Below are 22844 nucleotides of genomic sequence, written 5' to 3' on the forward strand. Positions count from 1 at the left end.
TTGAACTTGATGTCACTGTTCACATCCATCAGAAGCTATCGGCACCGCGGCTACACATCCACTGGCACGCTTCCATTCTTCTGTGAAGCAAAGCGGTAAATGTCCTGTGTTTGTAGTGTAGCAGGAGTTACATCTGTGGAATTCTTCAGGAAGTTCCCTCCTGCAACTGATAACATTCCAGAACCAACAGCCTGGAAAGCAGTAATCAATACACACCACAATGTCCTTCCTCTCATCCAAAAGCCACACTGTCTGCATGCAGTATAAGCAGTAGGCCTATATGGCTGATTTTTAGACGGGCAGCGCATTTCTGATCTTTTTTTTCACTAATTGGTCTTTTGACCAATCAAATCAGCTCTGAAACAGGTCTAATGTGAAAAGATCTGATGTGATTGGTCAAAAGACCAATTTAGTGTGAAAAAAATTCTGAATTGGGCTGCCTGTCTAAACGCAGCCTATGATTCATATTGGCTGTAAATGGAAGAACTTGAACAACAAGACCTATGATTATTTTAAAAGTAGGTTCCTGTCTTTTTTTTTTTTTTTAAACATCCATTATATGCTTTAGAGGTGATACATTCATGACTTTGTTATTCAATTAAATGGGTGCTTACATATTCTGATAAATCCCAATGTAAATTCGGACATTTAGCCTTTAAGCGACTGTGATATTACCTGGCTGTGAGACTGTCAAACTAGTTATTTAGCAGTAAGTCGGGTATCGGGTCCAGTCAGAACAAAGCAAGAATGACACACCAGAGGGCCCTGCAGACATTTCCCAAATTGGAATCTAGCACTTCATTCTGCCTAGCCTCTAGGAGTGTCAACCAGATGCCCTACTTGCCAAGCAGGAACCAAGGTCTGTTCCTCTGTCAGAATTCAATAATGCACAACGTCCTATGCACTGTCAATCAATCTTTTTTTCTCTGTGGGAATCTGTACCAATAAAAGTAAGGGTTCTATGCATAGGACATTGTGAAACAACATTTAGGATACATAAACAGTGTTGAATCAATATTAGCCCACTAGACTATCTGAACAATGGACTGACCACCAGGGTTCTGTGTGTGTGGTGGGGAACAGAAGGGGGTTGTTCATGAGGGTTCAGTGTGTGAAAATCGACACGTGCTAGAGAAGCTGTGACACCTGGCTCCTTGTCACTATCCTGAAACTGCAGCACTAACGGGAAACCCACTGGGCCAGTTCCCCATGCCCTGCCGTGGTGTCTGAACAAACACTCAAGGGTCCAACCCCAGGTCCCATAATGACCACTGCCATAGGAGGACCCAATGACCATGACAGACTTTTGTCACCCCAACAGATCAGCCTGTTTAAATTGCTTTACTATTGATCAGCATGGATTGTCATGGAGGCAACAGTGGTTATTAATCTGGGCTGAACACTGAGCTTTAGTTATTAGTTAATACGGCTTTGATGATAGCTTTGAATTCAGATTTGACCTCTTGACTCTGTGATCACACTTTTTCTGGCTGTACTTGCATAAATTACATTAACAGCTTAGTTTTGGAACGCAACCTGCCTCTTAGTTGGTGCACGGGTTAAAAATGTATCTGAGGGCAGTGTCTTTCCTTTTGCTAAGAGAGAGACTTAGGATAGGTGTAATTTCAGGGCAGGGGAGTGTGAAGATGTGGAACGACACTTTGCACTTTACCACTCCTCCTGGCCATGCACAGTAGCTTCACTAACGCCACTCTGTTCTTGTTAGGGGGTCTATATTCCCCCATTCCTGTCACTCTTGCTTCCTGGCACCCCTAAAATAAACAACTGCTTTTTTCTTTCCACCATTCCCCACCCCTGTCTTGACCCATTCCTAGTCATTGCTCTGTTAATTTCCTCCCGATACCCGTTGCTTTGAACACAATCAACTAGGATATTGCTCGGCTGGGCCTTTTTACAAGGGGCACTGATGACGCCCCATAATCTGTGCAGTAATACTATAAAAAGATATGAGGATTTGAGGTGAGGATGGTAAAGCAGTTCACAAGTAACTGGTCTGAAAAGCCATAAACACGCTTGTCTTGATCAGTTCATCATGACAGTTTAAGAACATATTAGGCTTGGTGGGGGCCATCCTATTCTCAAGTACACTGTAAAAAAAACAGTTGTATCTACATACAATATTAATATTAGATGTAATGTCCTATGTTTTTGAGTTTTTAAAAAAGTTGTTCGAAATTTACAAAGTACATCCACACAATTAATATCCAAATAAATGTGTTGGATTTACTGATAATATTATTCAATATGAATTGATGTAACACAAATATTTAGTAAACCCAAAATAGAATTTCAAACATTTGAATGTTTAACATTGTTTAGGTTTACCCCTTATTTTTCTTAGCACAAACTACCTCGAGATTTCCGTTCGTTTGTATAGGTTACCTTCAGATGAGTACTAGTGATACTTGTGGGGGTCATGGGGCAAAATGAAGAACATCTTCTTGTTCGTGAGAGGCTCCGCTAGTGTTCAAAATAGTTTTGTAGGCAAAACTGTTCAGACGTTTTCGTTACAAGACCGATTTTTGGGATGTCTCATGGTCTGACAAACACTGCTGTAGCTCGGCCACGTTCCACCGCGGATGTGGAAGGCCGACAGGGGGATGTGTAGCTCGGCCACCTTCCACCGCAGATGCGGAAGGCCGACAGGGGGATGTGTAGCTCGGTCACCTTCCACCGCAGATGCGGAAGGCCGACAGGGGGATGTGGAGGATTGATTGAGACTTTTTTATTTGTTACCTTTATTTAACTAGTCAAGTCAGTTAAGAACAAATTCTTATTTTCAATGACAGCCTACACCAGCCAAACCTGGACGACGCTTGGCCAATTGTGCGCCACCCTATGGGACTCCTAATCACGGCCGAATGTGATACAGCCTGGATCCGAACCAGGGACTGAGATGCAGTGCCTTAGACCGCTGCAGCCCATGCAAAAAAACTAAAGCTTAAACTGAAGGATTTTGATGGGGATTTTGTTGGTCGTGACGCATGGATGCATCAATAGAGTATTAATCATGCTCCACAACAAGCTGCAATATCTCACTTTTTGATAAACCCGACCAAATTCACATAGAAATCTGAGTTATCAATCTGTCATTCGCATTGAAAGCAAGGATGAGAAGCAGTAGATCCATTCTGTGTGTACTATTTCTATGCCTCCTGTTCCTAAGTTTCCTTTTTGTGTCTAACTTTTGGGTTTTGTACACCGGCTTCAAACAGCTGAAAATATATTCAGTGGTTTAGATGGTACAATGATTCTCTACACTCTGAATGCTTCTTTGTCACAAAATTTGGCAAACTATTAGATTTTTAACAACCAGAAAATGGCAGAGCGATTTCTGCATATTGCACCTTTTAACACTAATATAGAAATGTAAATTTGATTCAAGTTGTATGCATGTTAAGAAAAAAGTCAAATAAGTCAAAACAATTAATTACCCACAATCCTCTAAAAACGGAGCCAAGTGGCAAGTTGTTGCAAGAACTTAAAATGATTAAATGGAGCTAAATATTACAATTTTGTAAATTAAATCACTTTGAAAGGACTTGCATTCATTTTTATTAAATATAAGTGGTTATTTTTTTGGTCAATTTAAATTCACCCCAGAATATGTTTTTGGCAGTCAAAAATTCAGACCAATACAATGCTGAAATGTCCTAGATTTCTCACTTAAGTGGATTAAATCAATAAATGTCACACTTCGATGAACAGAATAAAATGCTTTAATATATATTTTTTTCAATGTACAAAAATATCTTTAATAAATGAGTGACTAAAAAAGTAATCATAACAAGTAAGATACCATTTTGACAGAATATTCCTTTAAACTTCTTAAATACCAAAACCCTGCCGATATAAATGCATACAGCCTAAGTATGACCCAAAAAGTGAAGTCTTTCTTCTTGAAATATTCAAATAAATAACAGTACACCTTTTATCATAAAGTAAATACATTGGCTCAATCTAAGGACACATCTAAAATGCAATGCTGTTGTTTCAGATGAGAACACCTGAGATGACTGTATAAGATATAGTAAGTATCAAATAAATGTATCTTCCATGTTACAGACCACAAACAGCCTGAAGTATAAATTGAATCAGATGGACACCTTCAATAAGAGTCATTTCATGACGCACAACATGCCATTCTAAGTGAAGCGTTTTAAATAAGTGGTATTTTTGGTTGCAAGGTGAGGTGACATGGCTGGGGTATCAGTGACAGCCACACTCCTCCACGATCATGTCCTCATGATGCCGTAACACCACGTCTTCATCACCATAGTACAGCATGGACAGCGGGCTGAGGCGCGTAGGCACGCAGGAGGTGCACCCCACACGATCCGGATGGTACAGTCTCAACAGGCTCTGAAAAAGAAAATAAGCATATTTTATGGAAAGCTGCACTGAGCATATATGCATAGGAACTTAAACCAAATGGAAACGTTTAGGTATGTTTTTGTTTTCATATCTTACCTTCATGTATGCGTGGTTGGTGGGACTGAAGGATTCATCCACCGGAGTAGGGCACTCGCCCTCGCAACGGAACGCGTTGTAGCGCTTTGGATACACAATCCACTCGTTCCAGCCGATCTGGTCGAAATCTACCCACATGTCCACCTTCCGACATAGTGGGCGTTGGACGGATTCAGCCAGTGACCCAGTACCATTCGCTGCAATTCCGCCGGCCATCCGCACTCTCTCCATTCGGTTTCTCTTGTGGCGTCGCCCTTGAGCTTCACCGCTGACTTGGTCCAAAATTGCGTATTTGGAGTGCTCCACAGTACGGATGAGAGTGGGTGCGCTCTCGCCATCCCGAGGCAGGTTGTGCTTGGAGAAGACAACCATCATAACCCGTTCGGCTGTCGGATGGTGAACCTTCCTTCGCCTGTGCGTAAAATGCTTAATGTATGGCATGTCGATCTCTCCATCTACCCCACTCCCGTGATCCTCCTCCATCACATCTCCAACTCTTGCTTCTTGACTCTCCGTCACTGCGTCTCCCTGGTGCAACCAATATTTGAGCAGAGCTGTTACATTGAAAACGTTCAATGGAGACTTGGTGTCACTGGGCGATGCGCCAAAGCTGCCCAAGAGAAGGCGCTTGTCGCTGCACATTTCAGTGTCAGACTCGCAGTCCTGCTTTCGCGAGTGATAAATGTCCAATGTGACGCGCTTGGAGGCGGAGAAAGCTGGTAGTCTGACCCGAAGCTCTGACAGCTGGACATCGTCAGTCGCAGAGATGGAGGACATGTCGAAAGTGACGGTCCATTTCTCACCCACTTGATGGCAACCTGGAAGAAACGAACAAAATCAGCAAACCAGCTGAATACTGTCAGTGTACCATCAACAAAACGTACGTACACGTCACCACAAACTAGCCAAACCACTAGGCCTAGCCTACTAGACAAATGTCAAAGCTTTGGAGGGAGTGGGAGGAGAGGGCAGCAGAGGGTGAGAGCAGGATGTGTATTGAACCCCCTTTTGTATAGCTGTCTGAGGGGCTAATACACACACCCGCTCACATAAAAAAACCTTTAAAGTCGAATAAGCATTGTGACACTTCTGGGTTGTAAAGAGGGAAGATCTGATAAACGCAGATAACACACCCTGCAACCAAAGTGGCTGGCAGTGATGGAGAGGACATGTGTGAAGAGATCTAACCTGGCTCGGACGCTTGCTTGAACTACAGGTCAAAACACATTATCGTAAACTACAATACACACGTCAAACTACGTATTATTGGTCCAAAAAGTGACAAGTTAAAGACGTGTAAAACTGAACGGCCAGTTCAATAATGTCGTAAAATGTTTGAAACGCAAATTCAAAATGCCAAACCAACGAAACAAAATAAGAATAACCTGAGCGTTTCCAATAGAGCGTAACAAGTTTTAATATGCCTAACACAAACTGAAACCAATACCCACCTTTTGCTATGAGACTGATGACTGAGTCAGAATGCCGCAGTAAGTGGCTGTCATCGGCTGCACTGACGGCGTTGACAGCCGTGGACTGTGAGGAGTCTGCAGCCTTGAAGGAGCGGTACAGCTGCATCATATAGAGAGGGTACCTGTTGGGATGGTACGAATTTAGATTTCCTAAACTGGACTCGGGTGCGCTCTTGTGATGCCGGGAATGGTGCGACAGTTTCCCCGAACTGCCAAGCCTGAAAAAGCAGATGAGGAGCGCGCAAAGGACGAGCCATGCCAAGCCTTCCATTTGACAGAAGCGGTGTTATCCACTGTAGCGTTAAGTCACGTTGAAAAGTAAAGAGAAGATGGCATCAACTAGTCAGCCTCCTTCTAGCTTGTCTTGGTTTGAAATGATGCTGTGAGCAGACAGAAGTCCAGACAGGGCATTTATAGTGGACAGCTGCGCTTTGACTCCAGCCATCTTAACAACTCTCTGATCGATCCCCAGTGCACATCAGAGGGACGACAAGACAGCATTTAGCCAAGGTCATTGTCTTTCGAAACTATCCAGACATTTACATTCATTAGGTCGTAGGACTATACTCCTAGTTGATGTATGATCTTAGCTGTTAGAACCCCTTCTGATTTCACACTTTAAAAAACAGTAATATTAGTTAACATTTCAAACTATTTTCATTAGGTCGGACAAGCCATGTGGAATTGAGATCAGATTAAGATTCCACTAATAGACACACATCGTTTTTATTAACCAATTATGTATACCAGTGCTTGTTTCTAAATAGTCATTACTATTGAATAGTTCACTAAAGTTCCCTGCATCATCCTGGCCGCCTTACTTTTTTTTTTTTTTAACATTAAACAAAAGTAAATTGAAAATGTTAATGAAAGACTCGTATGACCAAAGATTCTCGACAGTAGTAAAACAATTATCGGTTTTCTGCCTATCAATATTATGAAATCGAAACCCATTGAAGTACTTACATTTGGTAGTAAAAGCCATGCAATTGATGCTTTCCAAAGTATCGGATCCATTGATCGTGGGAAAATATTAACTGTTTGGAATGTAATACATTTACCAGAAAAACGTATCTTTTAAAATTGGCGAAAGCCTACATTAGTTTTAGTTGTTTGAATTATTAAATCCTCCAAGATTAGTTCTCGAAACCGATGTCCACGTTTCCAAAGCAATATTTGGCATGTTGTTGAATTGGTCAACTGTGAATCTGAACCAATTTATACTGCGTTAAAATAAAGACATTGGTAAATAAAGCTTATACTCGATAATAACAAAATCTAAAAAAGGTATACAAAATAATTAAATAAATCACTACAACTTTAATTACATTTATTAATTTGGCTACAAAATGCATCCACAATTTGTGTATAGAATATTTCTTGATGCGGTATTCTGAATTACATGTCAAAGCAGCTAAAATAGGATGCAACTCTGACACCTTAAATACAGGAATAAGTAAATAACTAAATAACCAAAGTAACATTGAAGTCGAAACCAATATAGAGGAGAAACAACATCTGTAACAGACTACTTGACCAGTAAGGGGACAAATCCTGTATAAACTCTTTAATCTTGTATACAGTAGCAGAGACAATGTGATTAAGAACTATTCAAGTAATTCTTCATGCTAAACTTTTATGCACATGTGCTGTACGAGCCTTAAACCTGTAAATTTCCACTGTCTGTTTGAAGGCATTTTTTCACTCTGCCTCCTGAGAGTGACCACAGTGTCTCAGTCCATCCCGTTCTTCTCATATCTTTCAAGGGCACAGCTGTGTGGAGATATGAGGTGAACAGAGTCTGGTTTGAACAGAGGAGTAACGGAACTAACATTACTTGTTTGTGCGCTATGACCCGATACACATAGCCACAAGAAGAAAACAAGGTGGCTTCTGATGCCCTGATCTGCCGGGGAGGGGTGGAACCATTTTTAGGTCCACTCTAAGACCTCCTGTATTGTTGGGCTCTTAACGTTGATCAGCTCCATAATTGCAATAATTAATCGATATTAAAGTATGCTTGTTTGAAGAAATAAGTCTCTCCTTATTGGTTAGAATTTCCACAACACCAGACAATTTTGCATCAGATTGTGGCCTACTTTTTTTTACAGTTCCCAGATAACAATCCAAAAACGGCTTCTTTATTTATGTTGAATATGGTCCAATATAGATTTGATTCTATATTCACAAACATGGTTAAAAGCATACTGAAATCTGTAATTAGCCAACGGAAACCCCACAATTGGAAGTTTGACATACCCCAAAATAAGTGAGGATATAGTGAAAGGATGTGGGGGATAAATCAGACAGAACAGTTGCAAGTTTACATTTGTAAATGCCATATACTGACTGAGGTCCAAATGGTTGCAGATATCTTGATCCCATGGAGTTCATAACCGCACAACTGACTGTACGTCATAGTCCACTGAAGAAGTCCTTCACCTAAGTAGAGGGAAATAAGAGACCACCAAGAACCCAATATATCAAACAACCTCATACAACTCCAATAAATACTTCATATCAAACACACAAGACATCAGAAATATTCAAATGTGAAAACATCAAGACATATTAGCACCTTACTAATATTGAAGACAAACAAAAAAGGTAGAAATTCAGGTCTTTGAAGCCAAGTTAAAAGTTTTCCAACAGCAAGACTGTCATAAGTGCCCCCATGTGGTCAAACTGGGTTTTGTCTAGAAGGGATACAGCTTCTATCAATATTATTTAAGCAGTTAAGCTAGTTGAGAACAACTTCTCATTTACAACTGCGACCTGGCCAAGATAAAGCAAAGCAGTGCGACACAAACAACAACAGTTACACATGGAATAAACAAGTGTACAGTCAATAACACAATAGAAAGAAAGACAGTCTATATACAGTGTGTGCAAATGGTGTGAGGTAGGCAATAAATATGCCATTGTAGCGAAGTAATTACAATTAAGCAGATTAACACGAGTGATAAATGAGCAGATGATGTGCAAGTAGAGATACTGGTGTGCAAAAGAGCAGAAAAGTAAATAAAAACAATATGGGGATGAGGTAGGTAGATTGGGTGGGCTATTCACAGATGGACTATGTACAGCTGCAGCGATTGGTTAGCTGATGTTTAAAGTTAGTGAGGGAAATATAAGTCTCCAGCTTCAGCGATTTTTGCAATTCATTCCAGTCACTGGCAGCAGAGAACTGGAAGGAAAGGTGGCCAAAGGAGGTGTTGGCTTTGGGGATGACCAGTGAGATATACCTGCTGGAGTGCGTGCTACGGGTGGGTGTTGTTATCGTGACCAGTGAGCTGAGATAAGGCGGAGCTTTACCTAGCAAAGACTTATGACCTGGAGCCAGTGGGTCTGGCGACGAATATGTAGCGAGGGCCAGCCGACTAGAGCATACAGGTCGCAGTGGTGGGTGGCATAAGGGGCTTTGGTAACAAAACGGTTGGCACTGTGATAGACTGCATCCAGTTCGCTGAGTAGAGTATTGGAAGCTATTTTGTAGATGACATCGCCGAAGTCGAGGATCGGTAGGATAGTCAGTTTTACTAGGGTAAGTTTGGCGGCGTGAGTGAAGGAGGCTTTGTTGCGAAATAGAAAGCCGATTCTAGATTTGATTTTGGATTGGAGATGTTTAATATGAGTCTGGAAGGAGAGTTTACAGTCTAGCCAGACACCTAGGTATTTGTAGTTGTCCACATATTCTAGGTCAGAACCGTCCAGGGTAGTGATGCTAGTCGGGCGGGCAGGTGCGGGCAGCGAACGGTTGAAAATCATGCATTTGGTTTTACTAGCGTTTAAGAGCAGTTGGAGGCCACGGAAGGAGTGTTGTATGGCATTGAAGCTCATTTGGAGGTTAGTTGACACAGTGTCCAAAGAAGGGCCAGATGTATACAGAATGGTGTCGTCTGCGTAGAGGTGGATCAGGGAATCACCCGCAGCAAGAGTGACATCATTGATATATACAGAGAAAAGAGTCGGCCCGAGAATAGAACCCTGTGGTACCCTCATAGAGACTGCCAGAGGTCCGGACAACAGGCCCTCCAATTTGACACACTGAACTGTCTGCGAAGTAGTTGGTGAACCAGGCGAGGCAGTCATTTGAGAAACCAAGGCTATTGAGTCTGCCGATAAGAATACGGTGATTGACAGAGTCGAAAGCCAATATTGACTTTTCGTAGCAGGTTTAAAAGAACTTCTACAGCAGGTAAGTAGAAAAAGAAACGCACACCTATTTAGGCGAGGTGCTGGCTAGCGGAATAGAAAACTTGAAAATAAACGAGCCGTACTCTCTAGGAGCTCAAATGCAAACATTTTATATCCAACGTTTCGATAGACAAGCTGTCTTTATCAGGGTATAATCAAACACTGCGGGATGACTCATTTATATAGTGTCAAAAGACACACAGGTGTCTGTAATCATGGCCAAGAGTGGCCTAATATCATTGGTTAATTCTCAAATATTTAAATGGCATACAAAGAACAGCATACAAAAAACAAATGGATAGCATACGATCATAGATTCATTTTATACTACACAAGCTTACAAACAATTACAATGGCAAAGTCACAATAATCACAAGAATGGCTTCAGATCAAAGTCTACGTTGAGACCGAAGGGAGCAAGGGTCTTTAAGTTAAAGATCCAGGCAGCCTCTCGTTTTAACAACAAATTATCAATGTCACCCCCTCTCCTAGGGAGGGTGACATGTTCAATGCCAATATAACGCAGAGATGAAATCGAGTGTCCTGCCTCCAAAAAGTGGGCCGCAACTGGGTAAGTCAAGTTTTTGCACCTTATGGTGCTACGATGCTCCGAGATACGTACTTTTAATTTGCGCTTTGTTTTACCCACAATTTTTACCACAAGGACAAGTTATAAGATAAATAACTGCCTTAGTGGAGCACGTAATAACACCTTTGATTGGGATCGTTTTCCCTGTTTGTGGGTGTTTGAAGGATCTGCATTTATAAGTGCCATTGCATAGAGCACAGCCATTACACTTGTAATTTCCATCCAGTAGGGGCGCAAATAGACGTTGTTCAGGAATATCTTGGGGTGGTAAATCAGTGTACCAATTGGTCTCTGAGATTTCTGCCCCGCGAGAATACGACCAAGGGAAGGTCCAAAAACACATTACCGAGACTATCATCGGATTTTAGAATGTGCCAATGTTTGTGAACGATTCCCTTAATTTGTTCAGAGCACTTTGAATAGCGGGTAGTTAGAATGCAAGAATGCGTCTTTTTGCGAGACTGCCCTTAAGGTCATGTCTCGTTTTGTTTAGAATTTTCTCAATGACAATATTAATCTGATCATTTTTGTACCCCCTCAGCCATATTTCTGTCGAAATCTGATAGTTTTTTGCAAATTCTTTTGATTCGACAGAATTGGCTGTAGGGCAAACTATTTTTCAAGGGAAGTGGGTGACAACTGTCAGCCCTCAACAAACTGTTACGATCAGTAGGTTTCCTGTAAAGATCAGTGTATAGAACATTATTTTCACACAAGATCAGAAGATCAAGAAAACTGATTTGACGTGTATCAGATTGCATAGTAAATCTCAAATGTTCAGAACAGGAGTTAAGGAAAGCATGGAATGCCTGGAGCTGTTTTGCATCACCCCTCCATAGAACAAAAATATCATCAATATACCGTTTCCAAATAATGCTGTTAGGCAAGAAAACATTTTTGAGAGGATTGAAAATAGACCGTTTCTCCATCTAACCCACCCACCCAAATTAGCATAGTTAGGAGCGGTCCCAGAACCCACGGGACTGAGTGTCTTTAATTTATCAAGCAAGATATTGAGCCCATGTCTCTTTGCTTAATAAAGGGTTATCTTTTGTGCCTACAACCCAGTGCAACGATTTTGATGTTAAGGTAGACATGTTAAAGTTGTTTAGAAACATCCGTTTAAGGGAATACTTTAGCTCCCCTAATCCTGACATTTCTATTGAACCAGTAGGTTGCTCACCTGCACATACTCCGACTCCTTTTAGAAGCAACAGTTATTTTGTACCTCCAGCCAATCGCAATCACTCTATCGAGACATATTGCAGACTTGTTGAAAAAGATGTTGCTCATCTCCTTAAGAACAAACAGGAGTCCAAATCTTTCCATAATTTACCTAAGGATGAAAAACAAGCTTTGCTTGATTTACAATCCGATACCTCAGTCCTTATTCGTCCTGCTGATAAGGGTGGGTCGGTTGTACTCATGGATAGGACAGCTTATGTAAATGAGTGTCATAGACAGCTGCTTGACAACACCTTTTACAAGAAACTCAGAAGTGACCCTACTTCCCAATTTCAGAATACTATCTTTACTGTCCTAGATGGGTATTTAAGTTCTGGTCAGATAACCAATAAAGAACATTACTTTTTGGCTATTCAACACCCTAAAATTGCCACTTTCTATACTTTGCCGAAATTACACAAGAATGTTACAAAACCTCCAGGGCGCCCTATTGTAGCGGGCATTGATGCAGTAACAGCCCCTCTATCTACTTTTGTTGACTTTTTTATTAGACCACTCACAGAACAGCTCCCCTCCTTTGTAAAGGACACCAGCAGTATGATCTCGATCATTGAATCTCTTGATCCTCTCCCTGAGAATACCTTGTTAGTTACTTTTGATGTTGAGTCGTTATACACATATTCCACACGAGGGCGGTATTGAAGCTGTGGAACATTTTCTTCTGCAACGTGACCCTAATAAACTACCTTCCAGTGAATGCATTATAACATTGGCTGAAATAGTACTCACACACAACTATTTCATGTTTCTAAATGATTTCTTTATTCAGACGAAGGGTACTGCTATGGGATCCCCCATGGCTCCTAACTATGCTAATTTGTATGTGGGTTAGATGGAGAAACAGTCTATTTTCAATCCTCTCAAAAATGTTTTCTTGCCTAACAGCATTATTTGGAAACGGTATATTGATGATATTTTTGTTCTATGGAGGGGTGATGCAAAACAGCTCCAGGCATTCCATGCTTTCCTTAACTCCTGTTCTGAACATTTGAGATTTACTATGCAATCTGATACACGTCAAATCAGTTTTCTTGATCTTCTGATCTTGTGTGAAAATAATGTTCTATACACTGATCTTTACAGGAAACCTACTGATCGTAACAGTTTGTTGAGGGCTGACAGTTGTCACCCACTTCCCTTGAAAAATAGTTTGCCCTACAGCCAATTCTGTCGAATCAAAAGAATTTGCAAAAAACTATCAGATTTCGACAGAAATATGGCTGAGGGGGTACAAAAATGATCAGATTAATATTGTCATTGAGAAAATTCTAAACAAAACGAGACATGACCTTAAGGGCAGTCTCGCAAAAAGACGCATTCTTGCATTCTAACTACCCGCTATTCAAAGTGCTCTGAACAAATTAAGGGAATCGTTCACAAACATTGGCACATTCTAAAATCCGATGATAGTCTCGGTAATGTGTTTTTGGACCTTCCCTTGGTCGTATTCTCGCGGGGCAGAAATCTCAGAGACCAATTGGTACACTGATTTACCACCCCAAGATATTCCTGAACAACATCTATTTGCGCCCCTACTGGATGGAAATTACAAGTGTAATGGCTGTGCTCTATGCAATGGCACTTATAAATGCAGATCCTTCAAACACCCACAAACAGGGAAAACGATCCCAATCAAAGGTGTTATTACGTGCTCCACTAAGGCAGTTATTTATCTTATAACTTGTCCTTGTGGTAAAAATTGTGGGTAAAACAAAGCGCAAATTAAAAGTACGTATCTCGGAGCATCGTAGCACCATAAGGTGCAAAAACTTGACTTACCCAGTTGCGGCCCACTTTTTGGAGGCAGGACACTCGATTTCATCTCTGCGTTATATTGGCATTGAACATGTCACCCTCCCTAGGAGAGGGGGTGACCTTGAGAATTTGTTGTTAAAACGAGAGGCTGCCTGGATCTTTAACTTAAAGACCCTTGCTCCCTTCGGTCTCAACGTAGACTTTGATCTGAAGCCATTCTTGTGATTATTGTGACTTTGCCATTGTAATTGTTTGTAAGCTTGTGTAGTATAAAATGAATCTATGAACGTATGCTATCCATTTGTTTTTTGTATGCTGTTCTTTGTATGCCATTTAAATATTTGAGAATTAACCAATGATATTAGGCCACTCTTGGCCATGATTAGACACCTGTGTGTCTTTTGACACTATATAAATGAGTCATCCCGCAGTGTTTGTGATTATACCCTGATGAAGACAGCTTGTCTGTTGAAACGTTGGATATAACATTTTTGCATCTGAGCTCCTAGAGAGTGCGGCTCTCCTTTATTTTCAAGTAGAATTAACATAGCAGGTTAGGAGACTTAGTTTAAGGTTAGGAAATGGGTTAGGGTTCGCGAAAACGCACCAAAAATATATTTTGACATCAAATTTGACAAAAGCCGTATCCCATCTAGATATGACTGTCAAACTGTGGTACAACCTTCAGACCAAGAGGTAGGTATTGGCATGTGTGTGTAGTTGTGCATGACTGTAGAATTTTTTTTGTCACATACCTGTGTGATAAATTTGGCCCACACCTTAGGGTCCTCCTCAAACTCTAGACTGGCATCCAGCACCAATACAGGCACCCGGGTCAACCGCTCAAAGTGCAGCCTAGGGAGAGAGAAAGTCACTGCATGAAACACTGACCATTACAACACCCGAGAACCTTCAGAATTACACTGACCATTGCTGCAAATTCAACAACGGGAAATGTAATACCTCAAAAGATCTTAGCATCATCACTTTATAAGTATAAGATAACAATCAAGGGAAATCTCACATAATAAAAACAATCTGAATGGAACAACAGGATATGTTAGTTTGTCTAAACATGTTGTGTACTCACTTTGTGCTCTTGTCTATGAGCCACCTCTCATGCTGGGTGTGTAGTTTCTCCAGGTAGTCTAGCTGCACTCCTTTCTCCTCCACCCGCCCCCGTTGTCCCAGACGCTCCATACACTTCTGACAGGAACACAAACACAATCCAAACCTTACACAATCTACTACAAAACATCAACTGTGACCTCCCAAAACCTTCGGCGGAGTAGTACTCGCATGTTGTACTCATATTTAATTATATTTAGGAAATGCTGTACGGCTTGTGAGTCACCCTTGATAAAAGCAACTTATACTAGAGTGAATGTAAGTCTGTACCTGTGGGGGGGCTCGGAGGTAAATTATGCCCTCCAGTTCCACCTGACGGCCAAACTGTTCCACCAGGAAGGAATGCCAGTCCTGGTAGACAGCCCACTCTGTAGAGTTGATGCAGCCCAGCTCAAACATGTTCAGGGCAAATACATACCTGAAGAAATGAAATGTGTATGGGGAGGCAATGGAGACGGGCAGCATGGGCACAGCTGCACAAACAATCAAGAAGCAGCATCAACATATTGCCAACTCCCCATCCTCTTACCTATCACTGTACACAGAGCGCTCAAAGACCTGCACAGGGACGCCCTCTGCTCTGAGCAGGCGTGCTGGTGGTGGCTGCAGCTGGGTGCGCATGCGGCTCATGCAGGAGTTGGTCTGAAAGGTGTAGGACCAGCGCTGAGGGTCCTGGTACATCATATCCAACAGGTTACTGACCTTCTGCTGATGAGATGGGCCAGAAAAAAGTGACCAAGCAATTAGATAATAGATACAATAAACAAGGATTTTCCCCAGCCCGTCTCTCTTATTGATTGTGTAGCTAACAACATTTAATTTAAGGAGACTGAATGTAAACTATCTTGAATAATATGGCATATGAATAAGTGACCATTCATGATCCATATTCATAAGCTGTCAACATTGGTGATTAACTTACTTGTGAAGACCCACTCTCGATGCTCTGCCATTTCCCCACGGGCTCAGGAACCACTTCCCAGTCTTGGCCAGCAAACTGCAGGAGTTGCGCGAAAGTCGACTTTCCTACCGCTGAAGATGGAGTAGAACAAGAACAGCATCACCAAACCAGACAAGTCAATACTCTTCTTCGATGGGGTTTAACGGCGGTTGGCATCCAACCTTAATGGTGCATTACCGCCACCAGCTGGACGGGATATTGAATAACACACCAAAAAAAACATTGCGGGAAAGGGGGAAAACATCATCATACAAAATAAAACACATCAACTAAGAAAACCCAACCCACTTCTTCAGTCACAGTCCACTCCAAAATACATCCCTACACAGGCTCAGGGGCCTGTGATGGCAGTACATTCACCGACAGGAATTCTTGCACGGCCTCGGATCACGAAGACCCAAAAAACGTTCAGTGGCATTCACAATGATTCCAGTTCTTAAGACTTCTTCTCCGCTTGTGCTGTACAGTTTATGACCATTGCAATAAATAATACCAAGTCCACCTTTTTAACATGTAGCATTTCACAATCCCTCAGTTGATGAGAACCCTTCACTGGTTGTGGTGGCTATACTACCATTGTTTCTTCCCTGCCACTTGTTCTTCTCACCGCCTCTAGATAGGAGACACGCTGGACACTCCTTACCCTTGCCACCTCATTCGCCTTCACCCTAACAGGGCACTCCAGGAATTCAGGGGCATGTTCACCTTTACAGTTGTAGCATTTCACTTCATCTGGCATAGATACTCTTCCCTTCTACACACATGACCAAATATTTTACATGCATGACACTGAAGGGGCACGTGCACAAAAGCTCTTACAGGGTATCTCATGAATCCTAACTTTATATGAGAAGGGAGAGACTTCATCAAAGAACAGTAGCATGGATGAAGTGAATTCATTTTTTCCATCCACCATACAGGTCAGTCGACGTGAACCAACCACTCCATCGATGTCTTCAGTAATATCCTCTGCCTTTTTCTTGCGCCACCACAGAAAAAACTCCCTTGATATGCGCCTGGCTACGAAAATCCATACAGGAAATATTCCACTCCTATATCTTTTTGAGTCTTAAAGCACGCTTCTCTGCTCGGCAGACACAAAAAAAATCTAAATACGACCACTTCCTGTGACTCTCACCGACTCCACACTTTCCTCCAACACACATTCCAGATTTTCCTTGAGACGTTAAACGGATTTCCCTAGTAGCATTGATCCAAAACCCTCACTCTGACAACAAAAAAGTCTAGTGGTTTGCTATTTTACACCACAGCATTACTTCTTTTGTTTCCCCTTTTCTTCGCCACTCATTGTCACTTTCTCTACTATTAGCTTCACCCGACTCACTAACAGTTTCAAACAAAACCTCAGTTTCCGCCATCTTCTCCACGATCAACTTCCTCAAGTCAATACTCTACTCAATACTCTACTCTTGTCACCTCTAGTTTACTCCAACTGCCTGAAAATCATGCTCACGCTTACCAATGTTGCCTTCAATAGAGACCCTCTTAACTCGGTTAATGTCGTCCATTGGCCCGGTGCTTGAATGGCAGTGTGGTGAGCGCAACAGGCAGAGGTTGGTCGCCCTTCTCGCCATTGTTGAGTAGAGAAGTACTGGATTTTCGTCTCGGCGGGTTCTCAAAAAATGCCGCTTAATCTTCTGAACCGATCCGATATATCGCAACGAGACTGTGAGGTTTTTACAGTGGGAAATCAGATTCAACACCATGAACCGGTAGAATGAGTACATGACATTAGTGACCAGATGGCTAGCTATGGTTAGGTCAAACTGTTTAGGGCTACAGTAACGTTAGCTAGCTAGTAGCTGTCACAAGAAATCAATGCCAAGTTCGACCATTAAATAACATACACAAGAGGCATGATTTGAACAGCATTACATTAAAATATAGTTTACAGCGCCGCCATACAAGTTTAATTAATGCTCTTCTAAAGGCTGCGTTTTATTTATTTTTGGCTTCTCAGACGTCTCAATTTGTCACACGCTTGCTAAAGCCGGATGTTTTGGACAGCAGCCCTGCATTTCCGGTTGAGTTAAAAATAAATCATCTTAGCTGGTGCATAGCTACTGCCACCTGCTGTTGCTCCTGGGTGTGAAATGCAAGGGTGGGGACGTGATTTGAGTTTTATTTCATTCTCACCTCCACTTTATCATAATTATTTACTAATACCAAGGACTGGAGGATAGGCTCAGCCTACTTTTTTTTGGTAACACTGCCCATCCCAACCCTTAAGACAATACAGCTAAAATGTCTGGATATTTTGCTATCATATTTCTGTAACAACTGGCAAAATAAAGCAGACAAATTTATCATGTTATTTATTCAAATGCAAAAACGTTCAAACCACACATTTAACAGATAGGTATAACAAGGCAATTATATTCCCCTTTTTTGGAAGTACAGTTCCCGCTCAGCCCAGTCAAAACTGTTCGCTGCTCTGGCACCCCAATGGTGGAACAAACTCCCTCACGACGCCAGGTCAGCGGAGTCAATCACCACCTTCCGGAGACACCTGAAACCCCACCTCTTTAAGGAATACCTAGGATAGGATAAAGTAATCCTTCTAACCCCCCCCCCCCCCCCTTAAAAGATTTAGATGCACTATTGTAAAGTGGTTGTTCCACTGGATATCATAAGGTGAATGCACCAATTTGTAAGTCGCTCTGGATAAGAGCGTCTGCTAAATGACTTAAATGTAAATGTAAATTCTCTATAAAATGTGAACTCACAATGTGTGTAGTAAAATAATCCATAGAGGTAGAAGTAAAAATCTATTTAGCGAGTCGATTGTCTCTGCTAAAATTAACAGCGAATTTTCACTCCCCAGGGGACAGAATCAAGTCCATAAAAGATGTTGCAAACCTTTGAGGATCCTAAAATCTCAGATTTCTTACTCCTAAAATGTCATACAGTACAAAGCACATTTTTGAGCTGGATTGCTTTCCCATCAGATAATTTGACATGACACATTTGTCAATCACTGTGATTCACACATTTTGATTCTCAGTATCTGGTGTTTTTGATGGTGATCTGTTGAGCTGTCTCAATCTTGAAATCTTTGATACCTAATAGAGAAACAAATCATTGATTTTTAGTCACAGTAGTGAGGAAATCAATGTTTAGATCAAAGCAGTTAAGACATTAAATTGTATTGTTGAGTAATAACTAGTAAACGACATAGGAAAGTTATCTTTTGCATGTGCATTTGTTTGTGTGTTGACTATGCCACATAACCCTCTGTGTTCTCACCCTGGCTGAGAGTGTTACCGTCTGAGGAGAGTTGCCAGTATCTGCGGTCGGTCTGTCTAGCCCGTTCCCCATTCACCACACTCAGGAAAGGTCCCCAAAGGCTGGTCTCCTTCTCAAACCTGCAGTGTAGGCAGGGGATGGAGCAAGGAGGACAATTCATAATGTTCTACTTATGATGGGACACTTTAAGCTATTCACAACATTGGGAAGTTATATAAAGTTTTTTTTAATACAAGACAAATTAGCTCACCAAAAAGTATACATTTGGAACCAAAAAAACAACAGAAGCGCCCCATTAACTCACGTGAAGTCAATGTTGTTCTTTTGAAGGAGTTCAAGGGCATCAACCAACGAGGTGCCCGTTGGCACATCCACAGAATAGACAGCAGATGCCCCATGCGATTTGACCACCTCCACCTTCAGGGCTACGTTGGTATGACTCTGTAACACCGTCACTGGCTCCCTGACCTCCAGGACCAGGCTGTCTGCAGAGGAAAACCACACAAAGCAGAGTCAAGCAGAGTGAGGAGGCTCACACCTCAAAAACAGATTGACCACTATTTAGTTAGGTGATAATGCAGCACTTGCCATCCTCATTGCGGCACTCCTTGCCCTTGACTTGCAGGTAGGATTTCTGCTGGAGAGCAGGCAGAGTTTGGGACATGGCCATGGGGTTGAGATAGGTTCCCTTCCTCACATCTGACCTCATGGCTTCCATGGAGCTAGCACACTCCTGCACCTGGCTGCCCATCGCCAGCAGGGCCTGGGACACCATGTTATTGGCATGTGAAATGCTTGTATTGCACCAATCAGTCATTTACTTAAATGCTGCACATGTTAATATAGGCCTCGAGAGGGGAAGTGGCCCAGTCCTTACCTGCACTGCCAGGCCTGTGCTGAACTCATTGCCCATGTGACCATCAGCCCGCTGGGAGTCCAGTAGCTTCAGCTTGATGAGGTCCAGGGCTTTGTCCAGAGCGGCATCCTGCACCTGGGTGTCAGACTCCTTCAGGCACTGCAGGGCCATCCCAGCCATGGCAAACGTGTCTAAAAAAGGACAGAGGGGATGAAGCAAGGGTATAGCGTCATCTCCATGAAATCACCTATATAGAATCTAATTGGGAGGGAGCCAGTGTGAGTGAATACATTTTTAAACAGCTTAACTATAGAAAAACCGATTCAGAGTAGGGAGATGCTACTGAAATTCCAAGGTCAGACTTACCAATGCTATCAGAGGCTTCATGTTTGATATGTCCATGCTCTACAGCCCTGATGAGCTTGTTGCTGACGTGAGAGTTGACTCTAACTCCACTCACACACAGTGCCAGCACACCCAGAGAATACTGGTAGTAGTTAGTCAGAGGACGCTGGCTGACTGCAGCAGAGAAAGACAGACATAGCAGACAAAATAATTAACAGCAACTGAGAACAAACAAAGAATGGCAGACATTTTATAGAGCATTAACAAAGATGGTAGAGGCAGATGGAGGAATGAGGAGGCTTACAGGCGATGTGGTCTTTCTCCAGTTCCATCTGTCTCTTGAGATGAGTCAGCAGGGTCTCGCTCCTCTGATTGACAGTGAAGGTCAGGGTGTTGAGGTCGTAGCAGGAGGCCTTCAGGGCCAGAGTGTACAGGGCCAGGAGACCCACCACTGGCTGGCTGTTGGCCAGAGAGCTGAAAGGAGAGGATACAGGGTAAGGCGGAGAGACTGAAGGTTTTTGAAGGGTAAAGATTATTCAATATAATCTTAAATCAAACTATTTGTCACATGCTCCAAATACAAGTGTAGACCTTACTGTGAAATGCTTACTTACAAGCCCTTAACCAACAGTGCAGTTCAAGAAGAGTAAAAAAAACATTTACCAAATAAACTAAAGTTAAAAAAATAATACAAAGTAAAACAATAAAATAACGAGGCTATATACAGGGGGTACTGATACCGAGTCAATGTGCAGGGGTACAGATTAGTCGAGGTAATTTATACATGTAGGTAGGGGTGAAGTGACTATGCATAGATAATAAACAGCGAGTAGCAGCAGTGTCAATGTAAATAGTCCAGTGGCCATTTGAAGTATCAATTGTAACTGAAAACAAGAAATTGAATAAACACACTGCAGGTCATTTTTAAGACATGGAATACATAAAATTATGTTTGCACTTATTAAGAAGGGCTTTATAAACATGCTATTTTACCTCTCAATGTCATTGTGTAAATCTGTTTTAAGTGCATTCAGGTGATCACTCTCCATGCCAAGGTTGTGGTGAGTGGACAGCCGCAGGGCCAGGTGCACACTGGGATTGGGGGACGTTCCTTCATCCTCCAGAGAACGCAGCAGATTCTTATTGAGTGAGAGGAGCAGCTCACCAGGCTCTGATCCTACAGGATCTGGACACACAATACAGATTGAAAACTGAAGCAACACGAAAATGATGCAGTATGGAAGTAAAATCACTTCACATTTAGCATAACCACAAGTTAAATAACTTGCCCAAGGATAACTTCCAATGTTACCAAAGAGATGCTCTGTAAGAGATATGACTAATAAACCCACAGTAAGACTACAAAAGACCTGCTGTGTGTTCACTGAGATCATATAAAGTGTCATCGAGGTCAAAGCATTGCACAGCCAGTGTGTTTCCTGTGCTGTATCAGCAATCATGCACACACAATGGAGAAGCAAAGACCTTAGCAACTTAATAACCAAAAGGAATTTCCACAAGGCAGCCAATGTGTCCTAAGTATGCCTTCTCCAAAGGTCACCTTGATGTAATTGATACATGACAAGTACAACCAGCTCAGAGAGAATCTCAATTGCACACTCCTCACCTCCTTCTCAAAACCCATTGGATGAGAAACCAGAGGTCCCTCTTCTCTGATCTCCTCCAATGGGTTGAGGAGGCTAAAGGACACAAGGAGTATGCAATTGAGATTCTGCCCAGTGCCAGTGGGGTTTTGCAGGCACTGACATAGACATATGTACTGATAAGAACACCTTAGCAACATGAAATACATTCTGTGCATCAAATTACAGAACATCAACAGAGCAGAGGTGACAGGACACACGTGAGATTATTTGCGTCACAGTAGATTTGTTCAACAAGAGGGATTGTGGATTATCTATTCAGACTCATCCAATAATCCATTGCAAAATCATTGACAGTACTGCCAGTGGATGAATTGGTACGTGGTCCACCTCTATACTTTCCAACTGGCTCTTCGAATAACTTGTTTTGAATAAATACATTTGTGAGGAAACTCAGGCCTAGACAGAGGCATGCACATGTTACCAATCAGGTGTTATTGTGTTTCAAGGATAAATTATAGTTACCACAGGGTTTGCTTGCAACCAGTGCCAGCAGTCCACTAAGAATGTATAGGGTATACATTCTGACCAACCTATAGAGGAATAAAACATAGCTGGTCTCAATAGATTTAAGTTCAGTAGCCAACTATGAAGTGAAAATAACATGCAGTGTCCATCCCTACCTTATTGTTGTTGTTGGCACAGATTACCTATCCCAAACATTACATTTCACACATTACTAACCTTCTTGTAATGATCAAGATATACGTCACTTACCTGTAGAGCGAACTTGTCCTTATGAAAGCGTTTGGGTACAGACTTCGGTACAAACTGATTTTATGTTGACATCGCTCTTATGGTCGAGTCACATGACCTGTGATTTGATAAACTACAACATATTTTCCCTTCGCAACTACAAGTCCCAGAAGTGAGT

At 41.9% G+C, this 22844-nt stretch overlaps 2 protein-coding genes across 7 annotated transcripts; both read right to left on the bottom strand.

The window, feature by feature from the left end:
• Nucleotides 1-4230: 4230 nt before the first annotated feature.
• LOC120063499 (nodal homolog) lies at nt 4231-6069 on the bottom strand. Its single transcript, XM_039013877.1, has 3 exons — nt 5943-6069; nt 4492-5309; nt 4231-4383 (listed from the first exon to the last, which is right to left on the bottom strand). The coding sequence occupies exons 1-3, from the start codon at nt 6067-6069 to the stop codon at nt 4231-4233; spliced, it is 1098 nt and encodes a 365-aa protein (XP_038869805.1).
• Nucleotides 5997-22815, bottom strand: LOC120063004 (deoxyguanosine kinase, mitochondrial-like). Of its 6 annotated transcripts, none has more exons than XR_005478452.1 (16): nt 22688-22815; nt 22436-22503; nt 21300-21492; nt 20611-20780; nt 20328-20480; nt 19983-20152; nt 19694-19868; nt 19410-19590; nt 19124-19224; nt 15800-15909; nt 15407-15585; nt 15148-15295; nt 14840-14955; nt 14505-14604; nt 8314-8405; nt 5997-6085 (listed from the first exon to the last, which is right to left on the bottom strand). XR_005478452.1 is itself a non-coding variant. In XM_039013075.1 (15 exons), exons 2-15 carry the CDS (start codon nt 22491-22493, stop codon nt 8379-8381), a joined length of 1878 nt encoding a protein of 625 aa, XP_038869003.1. In that variant the 5' UTR covers nt 22494-22503; nt 22688-22815; the 3' UTR covers nt 7516-8378. The 6 variants fall into 6 exon arrangements, 4 of the variants coding, with proteins under 4 accessions (XP_038869005.1, XP_038869003.1, XP_038869002.1 ...); XR_005478451.1 differs by having other exon boundaries at nt 6069-6085; nt 8291-8405; XM_039013075.1 differs by lacking the exon at nt 5997-6085 and having other exon boundaries at nt 7516-8405; nt 15407-15582.
• Between the last annotated feature and the right edge of the window lie 29 nt (nt 22816-22844).

The sequence above is a fragment of the Salvelinus namaycush genome, chromosome 18 (assembly GCF_016432855.1).
Source record: "Salvelinus namaycush isolate Seneca chromosome 18, SaNama_1.0, whole genome shotgun sequence".
Taxonomy (NCBI): Eukaryota; Metazoa; Chordata; class Actinopteri; order Salmoniformes; family Salmonidae; genus Salvelinus; species Salvelinus namaycush.

Excerpts from the sequence above, each read along its gene's own strand:
- LOC120063004 (XM_039013074.1), bottom strand. The coding sequence starts at position 22,493 with ATGTATACCCTATACATTCTTAGTGGACTGCTGGCACTGGTTGCAAGC. Across the intron at positions 21,493-22,435 it reads GGTTGCAAGCAAACCCTGTG|ATCCTGTAGGATCAGAGCCT; the intron begins GTAACTATAATT and ends TTGTGTGTCCAG. Across the intron at positions 15,296-15,406 it reads CGCTCTGTGTACAGTGATAG|GTATGTATTTGCCCTGAACA; the intron begins GTAAGAGGATGG and ends TCATTTCTTCAG.
- LOC120063499 (XM_039013877.1), bottom strand. The coding sequence starts at position 6,069 with ATGCAGCTGTACCGCTCCTTCAAGGCTGCAGACTCCTCACAGTCCACG. Across the intron at positions 5,310-5,942 it reads CATCAGTCTCATAGCAAAAG|GTTGCCATCAAGTGGGTGAG; the intron begins GTGGGTATTGGT and ends CGTTTCTTCCAG. Across the intron at positions 4,384-4,491 it reads CCAACCACGCATACATGAAG|AGCCTGTTGAGACTGTACCA; the intron begins GTAAGATATGAA and ends TTTCTTTTTCAG.